This window comes from Furipterus horrens, unplaced genomic scaffold, assembly GCF_987537825.1.
Source record: "Furipterus horrens unplaced genomic scaffold, mFurHor1.1.pri manual_scaffold_5, whole genome shotgun sequence".
Classification (NCBI taxonomy): domain Eukaryota; kingdom Metazoa; phylum Chordata; class Mammalia; order Chiroptera; family Furipteridae; genus Furipterus; species Furipterus horrens.
This window is the reverse complement of record NW_028327175.1, coordinates 78,066,940-78,092,983: the sequence shown is the minus strand read 5'-3', so window position 1 is coordinate 78,092,983 and position 26,044 is coordinate 78,066,940. Positions and strand designations below refer to the sequence as shown.

Genomic DNA, 26,044 nt, shown 5'->3' with positions numbered 1-26,044 from the left:
AACTAAAAATCTTAGGATTTGATTCTGGAAAAAAATAATTAAAGAAGGATATGGCTAGTGGCCACTGTTAACAAAACCATGAAGAACACAGCTAACGAAAAGAAGAACATTCAATAGAATTTAGGATATCAGATGTAAGAGAGTCCTTTATGTTTTCAAGCAAATAAAAAATATGATGGAAATTCATGATTGTTAGAATAAAAAATAGGTTGCCCTGAGAAAAATTACAATGTTTCAAAGTAATGCAAAGATAATGAGCATGTTCTTAACGCCAATGTTAGAAAATAGGGCTCCAGATGGAGCAAATACTACCCAATATGGTATTTCATAATGATACAGATAGTAGAGAACCAACAGTTTCAGGTGACACTCAACAGAATCCTTAATTAAAAAAAAAAAAAAAATAGAAAGATGACATAATTTAAAAAATGTGTGTGTATACCTGATTTAGATAGTCACCATTAGTGTGACATGCCACATTCTAAACTAAATATTAGGGGCTCAATATCAATATTCTATAGATTGGTGTTTCATAAAATTTCCCAATCAGAAGAATTACCTAATTCATTTATTAAATATTATTCCTAGGTTCCCCCTCTGGAGATTTTATTTTACTAAGCCTGCTTGCTGCAGGGCCAGAGAACCTATATGGTTTGAAAAGTACACCTAGCAGCCATTATGACCTGGTTTTGGAAACATTAATGCAAATAAACCATGAGTTCCTCGAAAGTCAGGACTATGTCTTAATCTTTTTTTTAAAATTTTTTCTAGTGCCTAGCAAAGTTTCTGGGACAAAGCTAAGAAGTAATAAATTAATAAATACATCACTAATATTACAGTCTAAACTTGCAGTACTAATAGGAGCAAACTTGTATGACCCTGAGAGGTATAGAATCTTCTTCATGTGGACGAATGACAGTCCCAGCTGACTGGGCTTAGGAATTTCCCCTCACCTGTTTGGGACTTTTTCCTTCTTATCCCTCACAGTCAGATACTTTGTGCTCTCTCTCTATTTCTCCACAATCCACAAACCTTGATCCTTCTTTTGTTCCAGTGCAAATTCGGAGGCTAGGAATGAGAAGAAGGTAATCCTCTGTGGCTAGTCCCCAGCAGTCACACCCCCAGAGGCCCCATCCTGCTCCTCACCTGAAAGCCCCTGCCCTAGCTCCTGTGATGAATTGCCCCGGGTAGCCTTCCTACCTGAAGAAGGAAGAGGAACAAATACTGAGTCTACGTTTCACTTTGAAATTCAGATGATTAATGTGTCAGTCCTAGTCTACAGTCCATTGGAACACAGGGACATTTATAGAAAAATCTTTGCATTAGCTTAAAATTGGATTAATTTTCCTGTTTATTCATTATTTTATTCCCTTCCCATTATTACTAGTATTAAAAAAAAACCCACCCAAACATAACACTTTCACAAATGTTGAGGTTGTATTGAGGAAAGAACTCATAAGACTGTAGTCAGTTCCATAGGAGGCTGAACAAGGTGGTGGGGGAGGGAAAGAGAATCAGGTGGGTCAACTGCTAGGGCCTGTGGGAAGAAAAGCTTGGCGGGAGAACAGGCCTGAAATCAGAGGTACGTAGCCTCCTGAAGGAATGACTCTGAAGGAGACAGCACTCATTTTGGCTGTTCAGGTTCTCTGTTTAAGTCTCATGACTCTGTCACTTTTAAGATAAATGATGAATGACGATGAAGGTGACAGGAAAACAAAGTGGAAGCTGGAATGCAATGTAACATAACAGCACAAAAAGCCAGGGCACAGCTACACTAAGATGGGGACTCAGTATGGTCTTGCTTGTGGCACCACTAGAGAGATCCAGTTCACATGAGATGGCTCAGCATGATGCAATTTATAAATACCACATGTGCAAAATGAACCTAGAAATCAAAAAAAAACCGTTACATGAAAAATGGGGTGCACAAATGCAGGTTATATAAGGATTAGAATGTGTGATAATACATACCTAAAAGAGTAATCCTTCCAAAATTAATTGAAGGCTTTTGATTTAAATTGGAGCATGATGCTTTTCCACAGTAACCAGTTTTAAAGATAACATGCTGCTTATCATGAAAATCCAGTTAAGTACTGATAACCACAAAGATAAATAGATTCTTAATAATGCCTTCTGGTGGCCATCAGAAGTGACTGAGTTCAGGAACAATGAAGTAGCTCCACATTTCAAAATAATTCAAATTACCCTCCCTGTCATACAGGGTCTACCTTGGCAACAGGGGCAAGGAGTGGCCCATTTAGGAATTCTTCCAATCTACAACTGAAATTTTGAAAATGCCAGTTAGTTTATGGTAGCCGTTTCTGTTATTTAGAAACTTTTCTCTTCTGGAAACCAGAGTATCATCATCTGCTATAAGGAGGAAGCAGCTGGAAATAGATATTAGTGGCCACAAATACCATTTCAACAATGAAGAAAACTTGAGTATTCTTCTATGACATTAAGAAACATCTTTGTCTTACCAAGTTCATTCATTGCATGTCTATGTTCTTCATCAAATGAAAGTTTCATTAGAACACACACAGCAGGACAGATTTGATGTTCAACAGGAGCTGGCACTGAAAAGTAAAATTGATATAAACCATAATGCTTTGTTTTCTCAAAAGCAATGTTTATTATACTTAAAAAACATGCAGAGCTCACTAACATATGCCTAATGTATAGTTTAATGGAGCAACAAATATTTGCTGAATAGATACATAAGTACTTACAAACATGAAAATGTTTACCACTCATCTGCCCTTAACCAAGTCTTTTAGAATAATTCCTTTGAGGTTTACGCTATAACTCAAATAATTTAAAATTATGTTTATTGCCCTGGCTGGTCTGGCTTAGTGGATTGAGCTCTGGCCTGTGAACTGAAGGGTCACCAATTCGATTTCCAGTCAGGGCACATGTCTGGGCTGCAGGCCAGGTCTGTGGTTGGAGGTGTGCAAGAGGCAGCCAACTGATGTTTCTCTCTCACATCAATGTTTCTCTCCTTCTCTTTCTTCCTCCCTTCCCCTCTCTCTGAAAATAAATAAAATCTTTAAAAAAATTATGTTTACTATATGAAAAGACAAAAAAAATTTGGTATAAAACTTTAATTTTATTTGTAATTTCTATTTAAACTGTTGTCATGAGTGTGGGTTAGAAGCACATCACTACATACAAATGTAGTAATCTAGTTCAAATCTAGTAAGAGAAAGTCTACTATATTGATAGATACTAGATAGTAAACAAAAATTTAAAAAGGCATCTAAGAAAATGTACCTTAATACTATGCACAAGGTTTCAAAACTAATCTGAAATAAAATTTAAAAAGTATTTTTCAGAAGTAATAATAATTTATTCTATTTAACTTTTTTTGAGAGGATGTTATTAAGAACACAAAATGCTAGTCATTACATAATTGTCAATAGCCAAAGAAAACAATCTAGAAAGACAATATTCTCCCAGTAAGTATCTTAACAGATATAAAAGGACTATTTCTTCTGTTTTCTTTTTTTAATCCTCACCCTGGGATATGTTTTATATTGATTTTAGAGGGTCGGGGTGGGGGGAGCAGGACACACACACACACACACACACACACACACACACACACACACACACACACACAGAGACAGAGAGAGGGACATCAATGTGAGAGAGAAACATCGATCAGCTGCCTTCTGTATATGCCCCGACTGGAGATCGAACCTGCAACCTGGCTGGGTATGTGCCTTGACTAGGGATCAAACTTGAAACCTTTTTGGTATATGGGACAATGCTGCAAACAACCAAGTCAACAGCGCAGGAGTGTTTTCTTATTCTTGAAATTTTTTAGATTTTAAATAAATCCACCTTTGTAACTAAGCTTAAAAAAAAATCTCCTAAAGCTTCATAGGTCATGTTCTCACCATTACTCCCCTCCTGCTTCTCAAATCAATAGGTTGATAACATAGTCCTTTCTTTGTGTATGTGTGTGTTCTTATCAGGTGAAAGGAAGGGCTTACCTTATATACTTACTGCTTTTGGTTCTTGCTACAGTAATGAAGTTATGTCCTCAAGGGTCCCAACTCCCATGTTCCCTGCTCCTGAGGGAGAGGGGCTGGTAGCCAAGGGTCTCTCCCTGAGCAAAGAGCTAGGTGGCTGATCACCCCCCAGCAATAGGGGCCCATTGCCTGGAGCTAGGTGATACAGTAGGAAGGTCACTGAGTTGAGAACAGAAGATCTGGCTTCTGTTCCTGGACACTTACTAGTTGTGAAGCCACAGGTAAATCTTTTAGCCTTTCTGAACCTCAGTTTCTTCATCTGTAAAATGGAAATAATACCTTCCCTTTCTACTTCATACGCTTGTGTGGATCAAATAACAGATATAAAAGCTCTGTATCCACCTAGTAGAGTGATATGCAAATGCAGAAGATAATGGCTTGGTCACTAATAGCTGAAAAAACTGTTATAAAGTTACTTTCCTGAACTTTATAAGAGATGGACAATATAATTGCTCAAGTCCGATCTTGATCTACTATGCTATACATCTATATGTCTCTCTTGATTTCCTGTTGTTTTTTTTTTTGGCTGCATAGCAATGCATATAACATTTTCCTTTGCTAAATTTTTCTTAATTTTAGACTTTGAAAGACTTAAGCTTTTTAAACTATGTTAGTAGTGTACATGGCTAATATACATCTCCCCTTCCTATTCATAAAGACAACATAGTAAGTAAAAGTTTTTTTTTTAAACTTTTACATTTTTCTATTTATTTATTTATATATAAGGGAAGGGAAGGAGAGAGGGAGAGAAACATCACTGTGTAGTTGCCTTTTGTGCGCCCTCAACTGGGGACCTGGCCTGCAACCCAGGCATGTGTCCTGACTGGGAATAGAACTGGCAACCCTTTGGTTTGCAGGTTGGCACTCAGTTCACTGAGCCACACCAGCCAGGGGTATATTTGTTTTGTAACACTCACTATGAGGTACACTAGAGGGAACATACTTGGATTTTTGTCCTGGTCCATTCCTTGTTCGTGGGCTTCCTGCCACTCCCAACAGGTTTCACAGTAAGCTCGTATCTGTTCCAAAAGATGAAGGACTCGGATTTCACGCCTGCCTCTCTTGTCATCAGGCTGTGAGTGAATGATGTTGTGGAGTGCTGCACTGGCCCTGGCCCGAGCCTCTTTACTGCCCCGGGAATTTCCCAACAACACAGAGTCTTTGTCATTGCCATGTAAAAGCTGGATGAGGAGAGGAAGACATCCAGACTGTCGCATGGATATACAGCTGTCTTGGGAGCTAGACATAGCTAGCAAAGTTCGTGACATATCATCCTTATCATGAGTACCAAGCATTGACAACAATGAATACACCATTTCCACCTGTGGGCCAAATGAGTTTAGAAACAAAATTATGACTTTAATATGCAAAAGCCAACACCAATGAAGTGATGAATGGGATATTTATTGTAACTCATTCAAAACAAAAACAAAGAAACCCTTTTCAGGATGAAGCAATGAATGTTATTTCAAAATCTATATAAAATCATCACCAATTTGTTTATATGAATAAATAATAGTAGTGGTAGTATACGGTGCTGAAAGAGAAAGTAGCAAATTGCCGTTTATCTGGATCACTGATTATAATAAATGAAAATCAACTAATTTTACTCACACAGTGAGGAATGTGATCTATTTAAATTCTTTGCACAATTAAAAATGTTTGCTTCTTTAAATCTACAACTATAACTAATCAATATAAAACATTTTCAACAAACATTATTCACTAAGTACTAGTTCTCAGCAATCACTAACCCTCATCGGCTTATATAACATATTGTTAAAATTATAAGATTTCTCCCTTACACATATAGAAGTACTTCACTATAAAAAAGAAGAAAGCCATGATCACATAAAGAGTACCAGGCCAGGATTCTTATACAATATATTTTTAAGCAACGACTAAGCATCAATTACTCTGACAGTAAATTCTAAGGATTTACTTAGAAGCATTTGAAACAGGAAACAGTACCCTGTTATCTTGAATTGTGATCAACTTCATTTTAAAGCTCAAGGTTATTGCAGAAGAGTGGAGGCTATGATATAAAGAATGTGTCATGTCTATAAATAAGTGGTTCTTAACTTCTGACAATACCTTGTAGACATTTTTTGTTGTGACAACTGCAGGAGGAAGTGCTATGGGGGTCTAGTGGGTACAGATCAGAGATGCTGCTAAACATACTATAATGCAAGGAAGAATTATCAGCCAATAGTGCTTAGGTTGAGAAACTTTAAATGTGTAAACACACATTACTATTAGACGTAAACGTTATATAGGAAGGCAGTGTAGAACTGTGGATAATGGGCTTTCGAATTCTAGCTCCACCACTTATGAGCAAGCTATTTGACACTAAGTTATCTGATTTCTCTGAGCCCGTTTTCTCAGTTGCAAAATAGAGAAACTTTCCTAACAGTTTTCTTTGTAAAGATTAAATGAAGTAATACGTATATAGGGTAGTAGCTGTTATTAAAAGATGTAGGAAGGTCTTATTATGCATAAATTACTTCAAAAACAAAAAGGTATTCTAGCTGTTAGTCTTCATCTAACAGTAATGTTGAATATTAGAGATTTTCTTTATAGTAAAAACTACATATTGATGTTGGACAGATCTGCAGTTGAATTCCAATTTAATTACACAACAGCTGCCTGAATCTTTTTTAAAAAAATTAGTTTTCTCTTTTAAGAAAGAGAAACAAGAATATCTCACAGGGGTTTTAAGGAGATCAGAGATAACGTACACATGACTCCTAACACAGTTACTGACATGAGTCTTATATTAACAATATCATGAAAAAAATATATACATATTAGGGACTACTCTAAAATTTGTTTCTTAAATCAGCATTAGTTATTTCAGTATTGCTTTCCCTAAAAGCCATTATAGTGTTAAGATAAAGAAATATATAGAGTAGATAATGAAAACAATTAACAGAATTACTAGATTTAATGAAAAATGTTCAGTAATATTAGATTTCATCCTTTGTCAATATAATACTAAAATCTCTGGCTTTAAAACAATAATAAAATAATTATTTTCTTCTCAAACATACTATTCCCAAGCCCTAGGATATTTGCTAGCATCTGAGAGAGCCTAAGAAAGCTGACTTATCAGCAATGGATAACATTCAATTTCAATAATTTTTCCATCTACTTAAACATTTATTAAACACTTGTATGTATGTAGGCTCTGTGCTAGATGCAGCAAAAGCAATACGTAAAAAACAATTACTGTTTTCCAAACAGTTTCATGCAAGTTGCAGTGATTCAAAGGAGGCAGAGGGACCACATGAGGAAGTGAGAGGACCATGGGCATCAGAAACTGTTTAGTGAAGAGGCCAAGCCTGAGAGCTCTGAAGGTTGGCTGCAGCGCTGGCCGCTATCCTGGGGTGGGGTGGGGAGTGGAAGTGTGTGCCACGGCAGGCAAGGCGTGGAGGCAGAAAGCCACAGGAAGAACTCGGGAAGCAGCAAGGAAGCCAGTGTGGCTGGGGCTTTGCATACGTACAGAAAAGTGGATATGGCTGGAAAAAAAAAAAAAAAAGAAAAAAGAAAAGAAAGATTCCCCCACCCCCAGCCACCCAAAACTAGCTAATTTGGCACTTTTTATAATCCTTATGTTCCCTTTGCCTGCACTTCTTTGTATAAAAAGATGTCACTTCTTTAAGAGACTATGATGATAGAATCAGAATTCTCCTCTATGTAAAAGATGAAGAATGTTTTTAGCAGCATATCTAACGAATACTACAAGTAGTCATAGTGTCAGGGACCAGATTTATAACCTTCTGTTACCTTGGTTCCCAGATGACTCGTCAGCCTTCGAGGAGCAGAGTGTGTGCTACTAGAGCTCAGAACACTGGCTGTGTCATGATCCATTCGTGGTGTTGAACCCTAGAAATTAAGCAAATTATGGATAGTTTGAGATTGTAAATACAGATAACTTCATGTTAAATATACCATTAAAGTGTGAACATTATAACCATTATTAAGTAAATTTTAGAGAAAAACTGAAGAAAAGACAATTAAACTACACTATGTAACTAAACAATGAAGAAATTCTAAGAGTAATATTTTTTCAAATATCCAAAGATATTCGGTTAAATATAAATTGACTGATAAAGCTCCAATGATGAAATGCTCCAAATTACCACAAAATTGACTGAATTTGGTATAATCCAAGTTCTCTGGGAGCTCACAGTATAGAGAGGACTACTTGAAACTTCTATTAGATAAAGACATGAAAAAATAAATAACTAGAGTATGATAACTGATAAGCACTATCATAGAAGAATATGTAAAATATTGGAGGGAAAACAGAAAGAAACAACTGGCTGCTCAGAAACTATTCAAGGCTGCATAAAATGACAGGAGGTAGGCCTTGACTTGTGGGATAGGGGACTGATCAAAGAGCCCGTGCAAAGGTATAAATACGAAAGGATGGAGTGTTCCAGCTTACTGTGAATAGAACATAAGGTCTGTGGTGGGAGATAAAGGTTGGATTAAACTATTAAGTATCTCATGTGTCATTTTAAAGATGTTGCTTTCGAAGTGTGGATGTAACAAAGTCACTAGATTTTAGGCAGGAGAATGGCACACCAGAATTACAATAGTACCTCTCTATATTGCAGTTCACTTATTGCAGCCTCACTGTATTGCAGGATTTTAAAAAATATTATATTTAATTGTTTATCGTGGATTTTTTGCTATATCACAGGATTTTGCGGTACTGTACAATAAATACTAAAATAAATTTAAGGTTCCTACTTCGTGGATTTTCACCTATCATGGGGCGGTCTAGAACGTAATACCCGCGATAAGAGAGGGATAGCACTGTATGTCTTAAAAAGAGTATGGAAGCCCTGGCTGGTGTGGCTCAATGGCTTGAACGCTGGCCTGTGAACCAAAAGGTTAACAGTTCAATTCCCAGTCAGGGTACATGCTTGGGTTGCAGTCCAGGTCTCAGGTTGGGGGCGTGTGAGAGGCAACCATTTGATGTTTCTCTCCCTCTCTTTCTCCTTCCCTTCCCCCACTCTCCCTCTAAAAAAAGTGTATGGAGGACAATATGAAGAGATCACAGGTGGGAAATTAGGAAGTGGATATTTTCAATAGTTGGGCAGTTCTGAGGGCACAAAGTCAGGAAGTTAAAATAGGGAAATGGGGATGCCCTGGATTTAGGGGATAAAATCAGTTGGTTTGCTAACTACTTTGGATGTGAGTAAAGAGATGTTTGTAGTCAAGGAGAACTTGAAAGTGCCGAGCTTGGATACATGGGTAGATAATAATGCCATTAATGAATACATGAAACCCAGGAAGAGATGACGACGTTCAGTGTGGGTGTCGAGCTTGCCTTTGATTACAGTGACATCCAGTAAGAACGTTTAATGGGCATCTGAAGACATAGGATGCAACTCTGGACAGGCATTCATTCATAATTAATAATAATGATTATAAAAAGTGTTCAATTAGAAAGCAATATTGGCAGGTAATCTGCTGCAGTTCTCAACCTTTCACAAGAAAAAAACTAGAACATAAGCTCTTTGAGGGTAGAAACCTCACTCCGTTCACTGCTCTACTCTTGGATAGCCTTAAGCTCCTAGTAGGTACCCACAAAATATTTGTCAAATTGTGAATGAATGAAGAGCTAGTAGTAAAATCTGTTAAGAACAGGGAGTGACACCATTGCTGGTTCCAATTGTCTTTCAGATAGATGCTGACTGGAGGAGGGGTTAGCAAAAAGAAAATAGGGAATAATAGGTTTTGAGGATTGGAAGTTGGTATCTCTTATGCTGGAGGGTACAAAAGGGTTGGAATGAATCAATATCTCTAATGTACCCCATTTCCCTAAATTTTGGAATCAACACATCTTATTATTTCTTTTTGTGTATAAAGTTCACTTGATGATGTGTTAAAAACTTCCCTATTAGCCAGCAACCTTTACTGCTCATCTGCTAACTTCCACTGGTAGACAACACAGAAAATTGTTAACAAGCATTTCTAAGTGCATTCTAACAGTGTGCAATAATTAAATACTTACACAGAGATTTCTGAATTTGTTATAAAACTCCTTAAAAAGCTCATTTTTAAGAGGACTGATTAGAACTTCCAAAGAGGTCATATAACAGGCCAAGGTTAGTTCTTTTCTGACTAGTCTACAAAAGTATATTTAAGACTATCATTCACAGTAACATTTTAAAAATTACATTTGTAAATTTAATTGTAAAATTTTTTTAAGACTGTAAATGTAAAATTCATTTAACTGTATACTTAAATGGGTACATTTTATTGTATGTTAATCTTGCCTCAATGAAGTTGATTTTAAGAAGTGTCAATTTGAGCCCTGACTGGTGTAGCTCAGTGGGGTGAGCATTGTCCCAAAAACCAAAAGGTCACCGGTTTGATTCCTGGTCAGGGCTCATGCCGGGTTTTGGGCCAGGTCCCAGGTCAGGGGCATGGGAGGCAGCTGATCTTCTCTTCACACTGTTTCTCTCCCTCCCGTCCCCACTCTCTAAAATTAAATAAAAGCTAAAAAAAAAGTGCCAACTTGAGAGGTCCTTTTTATGTCTCTTCACTCACATAGAGAAATCTAGGGTTGTAGATTTCTTGTACAGAATCCTAGAGCATCTACCCTTCCCAATTGCTATTCCTTTTGTGGGTCCAGATGCTTTATATTGATCAGTCCTCCAGGGATACTTCTCAAGTTGGAGCAGCTAGTTAGCACTCCTCAGGGCAGGGAGAAAGACTCATCCTGAATCTCCCTCCACTGCCACCAGCTACCGGTCACTTTTATAATGGTCGTTCAATTCATATGCAACCAAACAACAAATATTTACTGAGCTTCTGCTACTTTCTAGGTACAGTGATACTCATTAGGGATATAAGTGAAGACAATCCCACCCTCACTGCACATAGTTGTGAGTTCAACATGTAAATACACGGTGGTAGGTGCTTTGATAGAGGCCGTGTGAACACACAGGAAGGGCTTCCTAGAAAAAGTGCTACCTGATTTTGTACTTGAACTATGAGGAGTTTAACCAACAATAAGGAGGGCGATTAGTCATAGGCAGCTCAGATGAAGCATAAGCATAAGCAAAGGTCAAAAAGAACATGGTGTGTGTATGTGACTGAGAGAGAAGGGGGAGGGAGAGAGGAAAAAGAAGAGGAAGAGGGGAAGAGAGAGAGGGAGAGAAATTTGGAGATAAAGAGCTTATTCTGGGTACAATAAAGAGGATAGATCTGAGGGACCAAGACTCTGGGTAAAGAAAATAGGTGGCTTTTTTATTGCAGTAATTCGGGCAAGGGGCCTTTTTTGGTCTACAGTGGAAGAGGAATGACTCACCCTGAAGTAAGCACACCATCTTTATTTTTACTGTTTGTTGTAGGCAGGCTCTAATACAAACCCTAATGATCCTCGTCTCTTGGTATTCATTCCCTTATGAAATCCCTTACCTTTGAGTATGGGCTACATTTAATGAATGGCTTCTAGTGAAGAGTATGCTGCAAAGTGGATGAGAAATCACTTCTAAGATAATGTAACAAGGACTGTGGCTCCCATCTTGGGCACCCTCTCTTGTTCTTGCTAAGGGAAGCCAGCTACTATGTTGTGAACTGCCCTTTGGGGAGATGCTCAGGTGGCAAGAAATTGATATCTCTGGCCAACAGCCAAAGAAGAAATGAGCCTGCCAACAGCCATATGAGTTCATTTAGCAGCAGACCTTTCCCTAGGCAAGCCCTGAGATGACTGTGCTCCCAGCCAACACGACTGCATCCTTGTGAGAGACCTGCAACCAGAGGCACTTGGCTACAGAAACAACCGCAAATATTTTCTGTGTTAGCTGCTCAAGTTTGTTGTCTTAAACTGCTATATTTGGTAAGCAGCAAGAGATAGCTAATACACTATTTGAAACAAAAGAGAAACCAGGGGTTAAATATGAAACAAGGGAAAACCTTTTTTCTCAATAAAATATTCTGACATTCACCACAGTGTAGGCATCAAATCTTTAAGCTTCAGTCTTAGTATCTTCCTATACAGTTCCCAATACATCTAGCTAGAAATCCAGATGTATTTATCATTAGGAGAAAAGAAGAGAACATTTCCATACCCACACTCACTGTAAGTCAAGAATTTGGGCCTTGAGGATCTTTCCTGGGCCCCTTTATTATGGCTAGATCTTAGCCAACATTTTTGAGAGAGATCAACATTTTCCATGCTCAGCCCTAGAATGTGTGAGACTCTATTTCTCACTGTTCTCCTTCCTTGTGGAAGCCAGGTTCCATGCTTCACAAATACCGCTACATCCTCTGCTACCCACTTAATGCTTTTATTCTTGGCCCTAACTGAAACCTAGATCTCACAGGACATCACTTCCCCTTACAGCACTCTTGCCCACACCCCCCACACTTCAGATTTAGGAGGTAGTGTAAGTCTCTGGTTCCCTCACTCTTCAATACCACTTGAAAACCATTACTCCACTTTCCTGCACCAGCCCCAAATCTTCTTAGGTTATAATCACCTTTCCCCTTCCCAGGTGCTGTCACCTACTAACCTTCCAATCACGGTCCTTAATCACTAAATACTTTGGTACAAGGGTCACTAACTTCCTTTCACTTCAATTACTGCCATCATTCTGAGTAACTTCAACATCCAAGCACACAATCCATTTAAAACCATAGCCCCTTAGTTCTATGATCTCATCTTCAATGACATTTTTCTCTTCTATTCCATTTTAGCCACTGACATCCACGGACATATTCTGAATCATTTTTCATCATCCCAAAATGTACTGTCTCTGAAAAATGCATTTACATGTCCTGTTGTAATTCTGACAGCCTTTCTGTCTATCAATCTCCTTTAACCTTTCCCAAGAAAGTTTTCAAATGACTGGAATACCCAGTGCATGGATCACAGTACATACTCTAATTTAGATTTCTTGTGGTCTCACTTCCATAATTCTCTTGTTAGTTTTCAATAGTTTTGCCCGACCTGCTGGGAAACACTGCAATTGTAGATTAATCCAACTGTCTTCTCTACATCTTGATATGAACTCCTGAGAAGTATCTGAGAAATCTGAACATTTGAGAAAATCACACAACTCTCCAGCATGCTGCCCATATAATGTTTATGGTCACCAATACACCTGGGCTCTTAGTATTGTACCTGTAATCCTTGTGCATCCCTAGTTAGCTCTCCTACCTTTCTTCATAGTGGCTATTTTAGACATGCCTAGTTTTGTACAAAATTGTGGCTCTTCTCCTTCCTTTCCAATGAATAATTTTACCTTCTAATTTACAGAGAAATAGAAGCTGTCAGAAAAACCCCCCTCAGCTGCCTGCTAACAAACCAATGAAATTACCTGCCTCCATCTCCTTTCCCATCTTCTCCTTCTGTTGCATCAGAGGCAACACTTCTCTCTAAGGCCCAGTCCTTCATGTGCGCTCTGCATTTTTTCCCTCCCTGTTTCTCTTTGTTCTTAAAGATCTTCAGCCTTTTCCTGTCCTGGCTCCTGTCCATCAGCATTCAAACATGCTTGTCTCTTCTATCTTTAAAAACAAACCATCTCCAGTTCTTTCCAAGGCAGTTCACACCCAGACTTTTTGAGTAGCTAAAATTGCTTTTTCCTACAGTATTTTTAAACTTTTCATTTAAAAGCCAACTCACTCTAATATGATATGGTAGGGATGAAAGCCAGTGAAACTGCTTTTGCCAAGATCAGCACTGAACTTCCCTCTTCTTGAAAAAAACACAATGGACATTTTTCAGTTCTTATGGTTGACTGTGGATACTGTTAACCATTTCCTTTTTTTGAACAATATTATTCCCTTGCTTTGGGATTTGAGCCCAGGTCTTCATCTTTTCACTTCATCATCACAAAAGATGTAAAAATCTTTCCTACCTTTAATTATCACATTATCCACCCATTCCCTCAATTCAAAACCCAAATAGCCTACCTGACATTTCTACTTCAATATCTTAACATAACTGTGAATCATAGTTCCACAGATAAATATCACTCATCTACATTAGGATATGGAAGTAGGAGTAGCACTGTTTTATTTTACTTTTATTTATTTTTTCACTATTTAAAAAAACAGTTGTTAGTACTTTTTAAAAAATTGTATTTTTCAGTAACAGTTTACATTCAATATTATTTTGCATTAGTTTCAGGTGTACATCACAGTTGTTAGACAATGATATACTTTACAAGGTGACTCCCCCCACCCCGATATATCAAGTATCTGCCATGCATCATACATAGGTATTTCAATACTATTGACTATATTCCCTGTGCTGTACTGTACATCCCTGTGACTATTTTATAACTACCAATTTGTACTTCTTAATCCCTTCATCTTTTTCACCCAGTCCCCCAATACCCCTCCTCTCAGGCAACTCTCAGTCTATAAGTCTGGTTCTACTTTGTTTGTTCCTTTCGTACTTAAAAAAAATTTTTTTTTTAAATTTATTTTTAGAGGGAAAGGAGGGAGAAAGGGAGAGAAACAATGATGTGCAAGAGAACATCAATCGGCTGCCCCTCAGATGCACCCCACATGCAGACTGGGCCCGCAACCCAGGCATGTGCCCCAACCAGGAATCAAACCGGCAACCTTTTGTTTTGAGGGACAACACTCAAACTCAACCAACTGAGCCATGCTGGTCAGGGCCCTTCATTTTGTTCTTTAGATTCCATATATAAGTGAAAACATGTGGTATCTGTCTTTCTCTGTCTGATACATATCATTTAGCACAATACCCTCTAGATCCATCCATCCTGCTGTTGCAAATGTTAAGTTTATTCTTTTTTATTGCACACGTACATATGTACCACAGCTTTTTTTTTTTAGCCACTCATCTATTAATGGGCATTTGGGTTGCTTCCATATCTTGGCTATTGTAAACATGCTGCAATGATCATAGGGGTGTATATATCCTTTCAAATTAGTGTTTTGGGTTTCTTCAGATATATACCCAGAAGTGGAATCTCTGGGTCATAATGTAGTTTCATTTTTAATTTATTGAGGAACCTTTACACTATTTTCCACAGTGGCTGCACCAATTTGCATTTCCACCAAGAGTGCAGAAGGGTTCCTGTTTCCGCATCCTCGCCAGCACTTGTTTGTAAATTTATTGATGATAGCTGTTCTGACAGGTGTAATATCTCATTGTGGTTTTAATTTGCATTTCTCAGATGATTAGTGACGTTGAGCATTTTTTTTCATGTGTTTGTTGGCCATTTGCATGTCCTCTTTGGAGGACTGTTTGTTTAGGTCATCTGTTCATTTTTTAATTGGATTGTTTTTGAAGGTTGAGTATGAATTTTTTAAATAAATTTTAGATATTAACCCCTTATCGAATATATCATTGGCAAATATCTTCTCCCATTCAGCAGGTTATCTTTTCGTTTTGTTGATTGTTTCCTTTGCTGTGCCAAAACTTTTTACCTTGATGTAGTCCCATTTGTTCATATTTTGTTTCCCTTCCCTGAGGAGCTGTCTCAGAAAAAAATATTGCTAAGAGAAATGTCAGGGGTTTTACTGCCTCTGTTTCCCTCTAGGATTTTTGTGGTTTTGAGTCTTATATTTAAGTCTTTAATTCATTTTGAGTTTATTCTTGTGCATGGTGTAAGATGATGGTCTAATTAAAATTTTTTTTCCCCATGTATCTGTTTCCCAACACCATTTATTAAATAAATTATCTTTGTCCTATTGTATGTTCTTGCCTCCACTGTCAAATATTAACTGACCATATAGGTGTGGGTTTATCTCTGGGCTCTTTATTCTGTTCTACTGATCTATCAGGTAGTGTGCTACCCTCAACTTTGTTCTTCTTTTGTAATACTGCTGAGGCTATTCAGAGTCTTTTGTGATTCCATATAAATTTTTGGGTTACCTGTTCTAGTTCTGTGAAAAATGCCGATGGAACTAGATTGAATTATAGATTGCTTTGGTTAGTATGGACATTTTAACAATGGCAATTCTTCTTATCCATGAATATGGTATATACTTCCATTTCTTCAATGTCTTATAATTTTTCGAGTCCATGCCTTTTACCTCCTTGGTTACATTTATTCCTAGGTATTTTATTTTTATTTTTTTTAATGTAATTGTAAATGTGGCTGTTTTCTTAATTTCTCTCTGGTAGTTCATTATCAGTGTATAAATATGCAACTGATTTCTAAATATTTAATTGTATCCTGATACTTTAATGAATTCATTTGTCAGTTCTATCTAGTAGTTTTTAGGTGGAATCTTTAGGGTTGTCAATATATAATATCATATCATCTGCAAATAATGACAGTTTACTTTTTCTTTCCAATTTGGATGCTTTTTATTTCTTCTTATCTGACTGCTGTGGCTAGGACTTCCAGAACCATGTTGAATAAGTGTGGTGAAAGAGGACATCCAATCTTGTTCCTGATTTTTTAAAAAATTAAAAAAAAAAAAAGATTTTATTTATTGATTTTTAGAGAGAGGGGAAGGAAGAGAGATAAGAGAGGGAGATGAACATTAATGCAAGCAGAAACATCGACTGGTTGCCTCCCACATGCCCGCAAATGGGGACTTAGGCTGCAACCCAGGCATGTGACCTGACTGGGAATTAAACCAGTGACCCCTTGGTTTCGTAGGCCGGCATGCAATCCACTGATCCATACCAGCCAGGGCTTGTTCTTGATCTTAAGGTCAATGCTTTTAGCTTTTCGCCATTGAATATGATGTTGGCTATGGGTTTGTCATAATGGCCTTTATTATGCTGAGGCATGTCTCCTCTATTCTCACTTGCTGAGTTTTTTTTCATAAAAGGGTGCTGGATTTTGTTAAATACTTTTTCTGCATTCATTGATGATCATATGATTTTTATCATTCATTTTGTTTATGTGGTGTCACATTAATTGATTTGTAGATATGACATAGCATTGTTTTAAACAGTGACAAAATTCTACCCACATTTTCTTCTAATCTTTTAATAGTTTTCATTGTTGACATTAAATCTAATCTATTTAGGCTTAATTATGATGAAAAAAATGTGGTAATGGATTTAATTACTTTTTAAAATGAATACTCAGATTACTGGATAGCTAAGATTTTAAAGCATATAATAACTGCAATAGGACCCAAAGCACTAATGTTAGTTTAGTACTTAGAGCAGATAATTTTTTTCCTGCCAAGAAGGAACTTTGCTTCTTTCTACACAAGCTATAATTCTCTACATAACAACGAAATAACTCAAACGTGTTACTTAAATATAATTTCTTTAGCACTAATTTACCACGTTTTACTTACAAGTTTTCCCCACTATAATGCTAACTAGTAATACTAAAATGAAGTATCTCTTTGTTTTATTAAAATAAATTTAAATACTTAAGTATGAGATGTTTTAAGTTTTACATTTTAATGAACTAACAGAAGCATTATTTTTTATAAATAATATTAAAAGTAACCTATATAGACACTAAAGGAATGGTTTACATCAACAATAGGAAAATTACCTTAAAACCAACTTAGTGAAAATCTAATTTTAAAAAATTGTTCATTTACAGCATAAAAATATTTACTGAAAAAATACAGAGCATACAGAAAACCCCAAAGAAAAATTCTGTCATTAAGATGAATCCAAAAAAACCAACAGCAAACTGATGGCAGCACAGTAAGACAATAGTTTTATATTAAAAAAAACAATCAAGTTGACTTCCATAACATTGCTAAAAATGATGTAATAGTTAAATATGACTAGAATCATCTTTTCAAAGATAAGACTTGGATTTATAGATTTATGTAATCTTGAAGTATAAGAGAAGACAAGAACTGTAACAAAGTTCTTAGCATCTTTTTTTTTAACATAAAAATGCCTTTGCAAAGAATGCCTTAGAGAAAGAATAAACCTACTCAATGCAAAGAATAAGAACTAGGTCAAATCACACACATAACCAAAATGCAGCTTAGTATTTATTTTTCAAAAAACTCTACTCACACCAATCACTTTAGACTAAAACAGCAACACACAATTTAGATTATAAATATACTTAGAAACTTGAAAACATTATTGTTAGATGTAATAAAGAAAAATTCCTATAGCATTTTGGTGTCAAATCCTTCTGAAGATATTCATTCAGGACTTAGGAAACAAACAAGACTTACAAATCATTCTGAGGACCATCTCAATCCATATTCCTTTTACAGTATTTATAGTTAATTAAAAAAAGAAACCAATAAAATAATTTATTTACCTGACCACTACCAGAAGTTGCCATGTTGATTTCTGCCACCCCTTGACCTTCATTCTGCCGCTCAGCTTCACGTGAGCCAGCTTCGTGCTTGCTCTGAGATGACCTCTGTTAATATGGAGTCAACATCATTACATACAAAAATGGTGTATGCGGTTTTATAGCTCACAGTTTTTTTCCTTTCTTGTTTTAAAGCTCTGAATGCATCAATTATACAGGTTTACAAAGGCATGGAACTGCACTTCAGATTTCATAACCTCCAGCATGGTTGGCAATCGACTATTTCGGTAAGAGGAAAGTGAAGTACGTCCCTTGAGCATTAGAGCTGCACAAGACAAAGGATTTTCTGAGATGCACAGAAACACCATCCTCCACCAGCTGTGCTCACATCACTATCAGGAATATAACCCAGCTAGACTAACTGTCTTTTTTGCAAGGTCACATAATTCTGACATTTAATGGAACTGTAAATTTAACAGTTAAACTATTACCTAAGCTTATAAATACCTTCTGTGTAAGTATACTTATACATAGAATATATATACATTTGCTAATAAAAATCATATGAAACAAATACATAAGCTCTTAGATTCTGATATAAATAAAATTAAAAACCCTTTCTACTGTAACCACCAGCTGTTATATGAAATGAAAATGACAGATTATGGCCAGTAAAAGCGGTCATTTCAAGATAGATTATATCTAGTACAAAGCAGTCACTTTGTAAAAATAACACTGCAAAGTCAAAGAAAATAATTTTCATATTATCTTTTATAGAAACAATTACTAATGTGATTGCTTTAGGAAAATGACACTCAAAAATAAAAATTATGCTTTAAAAATGTGACATAATAGTGGATAATTATTCTACAAAATAGCTTCCACTGAAACTTCTCTAAACATCAAGGTTTCCCAAGCCATTTAAAATGTGACTTAAACATTACTTTACATGTGCCCTGGCTGGTGTGGATCAGTGGATTGAGCATCAGCCTGCGAACCAGGGGGTCTTCAGTTCGATTCCTAATCAGGGCACATGCCTGGGTGGTGGGCCAGGTCCCTAGTTGGGGGAATGTGAGAGGCAACCACACACTGATATTTCTCTCCCTCTCTTTTTACCCTCTCTTCCTCCCTCTCTAAAAGTAAATAAATAAAATCTTTAAAAAAATTAATTTACATGCAACATTTCCATCAATAAACCAGTAGAGTTAAATGTAGGCTACAATGGAGGTAGCCCCAATAATTCAGAAATAGAAGAAAAAATAGTAGCATCTGAAAATCACACTATAAAATTTAACAGAATCAACATAAGTAGACACATACAAAATCAATCTAGAAACAAAATAAATCAAAACCCATGCCCTGGCTGGTTTGGCTCAGTGGATTGAGCACTGGCCCGTGAACCAAAGGGTCATCTGTCTGATTCCCAGTCAGGGCACATGCCTGGGTTGTGGACCAAGTCCCCAGTTGGGGGCGCGAAGAGAAACACACTGATATTTCTCTCCCTTTCTCTCTCTCTAAAAATAAATACATAAAATCTTAAAAAACAAAACAAAACATTGTGAAAACCACAAGAATTTGACACCAACATAATTAAAGATGTCAATGTAGAAGTAATTACTAAGCATCCGATATGTTAATTACTTGAATTATGTGCTAAGGAATACAGTGCCAGTAAAACCAGACATTGTTCTATGTACTCTTGGAGCTTCTAGTTAGGGCTACTATCAAATAATAAGAAAAATAACAAAGTTAAAACTGTGACAAATGCTCTGAAAGAAGAATACAAGGTACTATAAGAATGTATCGCAGAAAGAGTCATATAGTCTGGGGGTTTGGGAACAGCTCTCTTAGGAAGTGCTATTTGAACTGAGAGCTGAAGAATAAAGAGGAGTTTTAGGGAAAGGGACAGGGGTAGAAGATGAAGGTTTTAGGTAAACAGAAAATCAAATGTAAAGAACCTGAGGTGGAAGGCAGCACGGCTTGTTCTATTACATCAGAGGATCAGAGTGCAGCAAGTAGAACAAAAGGATAATAATCTTACTAATTTTGAATTTAGTGTAATTTTCAGCACTCTTGCTTCCACATAACTAATATTAGTATATTAATGAGAAAAGTTGCATGTAAATTGATTTTTTAAAGTTAATTTGTAAATAGTCGAAGTAAATAGGAAACAGAGGAGATCAGTTTGAAGGCTAATGTGTTAATGTAAGTGTGAGATGATGGTTCTTTGCACTAGGGAAGCAATGATGGAGGTAAAAGAAGTGGAGACAAGTAAATCTGAAGGACTTGGTGATAGATTGGACTGGTGAGTGGAGGAAGAGATCTGGTGTCAAGAATTACCCCTACGTTTCTTACCTCACATGACTGAATAATGATGGTGTCAATCACAAAGACAGATAATAAGGAGAATAAGGGTTTCTGAAAGAGGTGAGGTGGTAAGAAGAGTGCAGGAAAAAAATCATTTATTATGTTTTAGATATGCTGGATTTAAAGCGTCTTTGAGACATCTAAGTAGAAATGCAGAGTAGGCACGTAGATTTAGAAGTCTGGAGCTCAGGTCTAGAGAAATGAATTTGAGAGCCAACAGATGGTAACTGAAGCCCTAAACACAAATGAGATGGTCTTAGGAAAGACAATATACAGAAAAGAGAAGCCTTAAGGAATGCCTATAATTAATGTCCACATAAAGGAACATGGGCCTTTAAAAACCAAAGAGATGAGAAGAAACCAAAAAAATATTGCCATAGATGCCAAGAAAAGAATATTTCAAACAACAGGAAGTATTTAATAATGTGAAAAGTATCAAGATAAAAGACTGAAAATGTCAATTTAGTTAACCATATGGAAATCACTGATGTTCTGTGTAAGTGAAATTATAGGAACAGAAATTAGATCAGCTCCCTTTAAGAGTGAATGGTAGAGAGGAAATGTAGTCTTGGAGTCTAGAAACACATTTGGAGTGGGGTTTGGGAAGAGACGACGACGGAGGGAAGAGGAGAGAGATGAAGAAAGACCACTGCACAGAGAAGTGGGGTTGAAGAAGGTTCATTTTATATTTTTAAACATAAGATATAAGCCTGTTTAAATGCCAATAAAATGGTTCCAAAGAAGAGGAAGAAAATAAATATAACATTTGAGAGAAAAGAGATAAGTAAAAAGTTCCTGAGAAGGCAGGAGTTGAGAATCCAAAGCACGAAAAGGAAGATGGAATGTTTCCTGGTAGGAAGGAGAGGTAGTTCTTATGACAGTTACTGTTTCCTCTGTGAAACAGGAGGTAGAATTATTAGAGGGAGAGAGGTAAGGATTGAAATACTTATTTCCAAAGGAGGAAGAATGGGGGAGCCAGAGAAAGAGTATGCATGCAGGACTGCCAGGCCTATTTGTGACGGTGATGATGATAAATATGATAAAGTCAAAAAATAATCTAATGTTTACTATGCATTTTATCATTTCTCATTAATTAATTTAATCCTCATACCAACTCTATGAGGCAGGTTCAATTATTAGCCTCATTTTACAGGTGAAGAAACTGAGAAAACAGTTTGGCCTTAGGTCACATACCTAGTAAATGACAGAGCCAGAGCTGGGATCACAACACAGGTGGCCCGATTCCAGAGCCCAAAATAAAAAATATTTTAAACTTACTACCTTTATTTTCTTTCCTCCTTTCTTATTTACTTCTCTTTGATCTTTCACTGATCCTAGGCTACTGGCCCGTTTGCAGTCTCTGGTCACTGTCCAAAACTAGTGCTAACATTGAACACAAAGAGGCTTTTCTGATTTCTACGAAAAAAATAATCTTAACTAGTTCCCTCATTTCTATTGTTATTGGGTTAACTTATGCAAAGTTATCTAGCCTATGATTAGAAAATATATTTTTTGTTGATGTATTTACATAACACAGAATTCACTCATTTTAAGTGTATAATTCAAGTATTTTAGTAAATTTACCAAGCACCAACATGATCCAGTTTTTGAACATCTAATAAGATCCACTGGGCTCATTTACAGTTAATTCTCATTACTGCTCACAGCTCCAGGCAACTACCTTCTGTCTATAAATTTGCCTTTTCTGGACATTTCTTTCAAACGAAATATGTGGATTTAGTGTCTGGCTTCTTTTACATAGCATGTTTTTGAGGTTCATCCATATTGTAATGTGTGTCATCAATTTGTTTCTTTTTATTGCCAAACAGTATTCCATTTTAAGGGCATGCTTGTATTTATTCACCAGGTGATATACAGTTGTACTGTTTCTACTTCTAGGCTAGTATGAATAATACTGCCACAAACATTCGAGTTAAAGCCTCTGTGTAGACATATGTTTTCATCTCTCTTGGGCAGATACCTAGAAGTGGAATTACAGGTTCACATGGTACCTCTGTTTTATATTTAGAGGAACTGTCAAACTGTTTTCCAAGTGGCTGTACTAGTTTACAGTCTCACCAACACTGTATTTAATCACACCCTTGCCCATGCTTATTACTGACTTTATGATTACAGCCATCCTAATGGATGTGAAGTGGTGTCTGATTGTGGTTTTGATTTGTTATTTCCCTAACGACTAATAATGTTGAGCATATTTTCATGTGTTTATTAACCATTCCTGTCTCTTTCCTGGTGTAATGTCTATTCATTTCTTTTGTCCATTTTTAAATTGAGTTGCCTCCTTATTAATGAGTTGTAAGAGTACTCTGCATAGAATTTTAAAAAGTATTTCTTACTGGCTATTATATAGTTTTAAAAAACCATGTTACAATTTTCCTCACAGTTCCTTAAATAACCTGTAGCTTTGGTTGCCTCATATATCCTTTTGTAACTTCTGGAACTTGAATCATGTGCAATAATTATACCCCTTGAATTATGTCCAGCATCTAGACATGAATCCAGAATTGTTAGAAGATAAGAGAAAGTGCGATAAAAATTACACTTCGTGGTGGAGAAATTATTTGGCAGAAATTTTTTCTTGTCTACATTGCATATGAACTAATTTATAAGTGTCAAATCCCCAGTTTTCTCCATTTTATGGATTCTCTTCTGATTAGAAACATGACAATAATGGAATAAAGAAACTTCAAACAGCAAAATAAAGAAGTGTCTTGGTTCTTTCTTAAAGGTGACATGGCACCTTCCTTTGGTTTATATTCACTGAATTACTAGACAAAATGCAACAACTTTAGGCTATGACTTTTACAGCACAAGGAAGCAAGAAGAGATTGGATCACAATAATAGTCAGTCCCAAATCCAATGATATAAGTCAACATTCTGAACAAACACAAAAACCAATAAGAAGTCCTCAACCTGCAATAAACTTACAACCATGCTGGAAAATGAGGATTGCTATTAACAAATGACAATTTTTAAAGGAATTTCCAGAGGCTGGATTGTTGATAAAATTTGTAACAGGAACGGTATATTTGTTATACAGAGCAACTGATAACAAAACAAAGTCAGTACAAAATATTAATAGCAGATAAAATAAAATTCAAGGTGAGCATTCAATCGAATAAGGAGGGACATTTCATACAAATACAGTATCCCCTCACTTCACACGGGTATTATGTTCTAGACCTCCCCCCAACAAAGTAGGAACCTTAAACATTTATTCTACACTCTTAAACCTACGTAACTTTAACAACATACATATGCAGTACCGCAAAATCCCATGATATAGCGAAAAATCTGCAATAAATAATTAAATATAATATTTTTAAAAATCCCATGATACAGTGAGGCCACAATAAGTGAACTGCAATAGAGAAAGACTACATAAAAGATTCAATCAACTAGGGAAAAACATGACTACTGAATTACAAATATAAAAAAACTGTAAGACAGAGCAAACAGTAATAATCAGAATATGAGATTGGTGTAGGAGGATGACTATAAAGAAGCTAGAAAAACAAGTTAGCAAAAACTCAAAGCAGAAAACATCAAGCAAAAATGTTAAATGTAGTGATGCTCAATAAAGTCAAAAGCTGCCTCTTAAAAAATAATATTTAGATGATAGTTTCGTTAGCAGTGCAGAAGCTTTTTAATTTGTTGTAGTCCCACTTGTTTATTTTTTCCTTTATTTCCCTTGCCCTGGGAGATATATCAGCAAAAATATTGCTATCCGAGATATCTGAAATTTTATTGCCAGTGTTTTCCTCTAGGATTTTTATGGTATCATGACTTATATTAGAGATATTTATCCATTTTGATTTTATTATGGTGTATGGTGTTAAGTTGGTGGTCTAATTTTCATTTTTTTGCATGTACAACCAGTTCTCCCAACACCATTTATTGAAGAGACTAACTTTATTCCATTGTATGCTCTTGCCCCCTTTGTTAAATATTAATTGACCACAAAGACACGGGTTTATTTCTGGGATCTTATTTTGTTCCATTGATCTACACTATGTGTGTGTTCTTATGCCAGTACCAGATTGTTGTGATTACAGTGAACTTGTAGTGTAGTTCGACACCAGGTATTATGATCCCTCCAACATTGCTCTTCTTTCTCAAGATTGCTGAGGCTATTTGGTTCCATATAAATTTTTGGAATATATATTCTAGGTATGTGAAATATGCCATTGGTATCTTAATAGGAACTGCATTGAATCTATAGATTGCTTTGGGTAGTATGGATGTTTTAATGATGTTAATTCTTCCAATCCCTGAACATGGTATATGCTTCCATTTATTGTATCTTCCTCAATTTCTTTCTTCAGTGTCTATAGCTTTCCGAGTACAGGTATTTTATCTCCTTGGTTAAATGTATTCCTAGGTACTTTTTTTTTTTTTCCAATAATAAATGGGATTGTTCTCTTAGTTTCACTTTCTTTATTGGTATATAAAATGCCATCAACTTCTGAATATTGATTTTGTATCCTGCAACTTTGCGGAATTCACTTATTAGGTTGAGTGGTTTTTCAGTGGAGCCTATAGGTTCTTCTAAGTATAATATCATGCTGTCTATGAATAATGACAATGGGCAAAGGACCTGAATAGACACTTCTCCAAGGAGGACATACAGAGGGCCCACAGATATGAGAAAATGCTCAACATCACTAGCCATCAGATGCAAATTAAAATCAAAATGAGATATTACCTCACATCTGCCAAAATGGTTATCATTAATAAATTAACAAACAAGTGCTGGCGAGAATGTGGGGAAAAGAAAACCTTAGAGCACACTGCTGGCGGGAATGCAGATTGGTGCAGTCAACTATGGAAAACAGTATGAAGGTTCCTCAAAAAACTAAAAATGAAACTGCATTATGACACAGAAATTCCACTTGTAGGTATATATCCAAAGAAACCCAACATGCTAATTCAAAAGGATGTATGCATCCCTCTGTTTACTGCAGTGTTACTTACAATAAATAGCCAGGTACCGAATAGTGGCTAAAAAAGCCGTGGTGCATGTATACAATGAAATATTACTTGTCCTTAAAAAATAATGAAATCTTGTCATTTACTACAGTATGGATGGACTATTATGCTAAGTGAAATAGGTCAGTCAGTGACAGACAAATACCATATGATTTCACTTATGTGTGAAATCTAAAGAACAAAATAAACAGAATTAAAACAAATTCACAGATACAGAGAACAGAACAATGGCTGCCAGAGGGGAGGGGGGTGAAAAAGGTGAAGAGATTAAGAAATACAAATTAGTAGTCACAAAGTTGTCATGGGGATATAAAGCACAGCACAGGGAATACAGTAAACAATGTGGTAACAGTCATGTATGATGCCAGCTGGGTACTGGAAATACTGGGGGGAACATGTTGTAAAGTATGTGACTGTCTAAC

The 26,044-nt window shown here is 36.3% G+C and overlaps 1 protein-coding gene across 19 annotated transcripts in view; it reads right to left on the bottom strand.

Annotated features, from left to right (window-relative positions):
• APC (APC regulator of Wnt signaling pathway) overlaps nt 1–26,044 on the bottom strand; it is a 134,019-nt gene that overhangs the window by 24,861 nt on the left and 83,114 nt on the right. For 7 of the 19 annotated variants that reach the window (XM_090276567.1, XM_090276566.1, XM_090276573.1 and 4 more), the window contains 5 exons: nt 18,248–18,352; nt 16,326–16,436; nt 7,821–7,919; nt 4,978–5,356; nt 2,481–2,576 (listed from right to left, as the gene is read on the bottom strand). In XM_090276567.1, the coding sequence (XP_090132693.1) occupies nt 2,481–2,576; nt 4,978–5,356; nt 7,821–7,919; nt 16,326–16,436; nt 18,248–18,352 (790 nt within the window). Of the gene's footprint in view, nt 1–1,146; nt 1,201–2,480; nt 2,577–4,977; nt 5,357–7,820; nt 7,920–16,325; nt 16,437–18,247; nt 18,353–26,044 lie in introns of all 19 variants that reach the window. The other 12 variants (XM_090276575.1, XM_090276579.1, XM_090276577.1 and 9 more) reach the window with 5 other exon arrangements.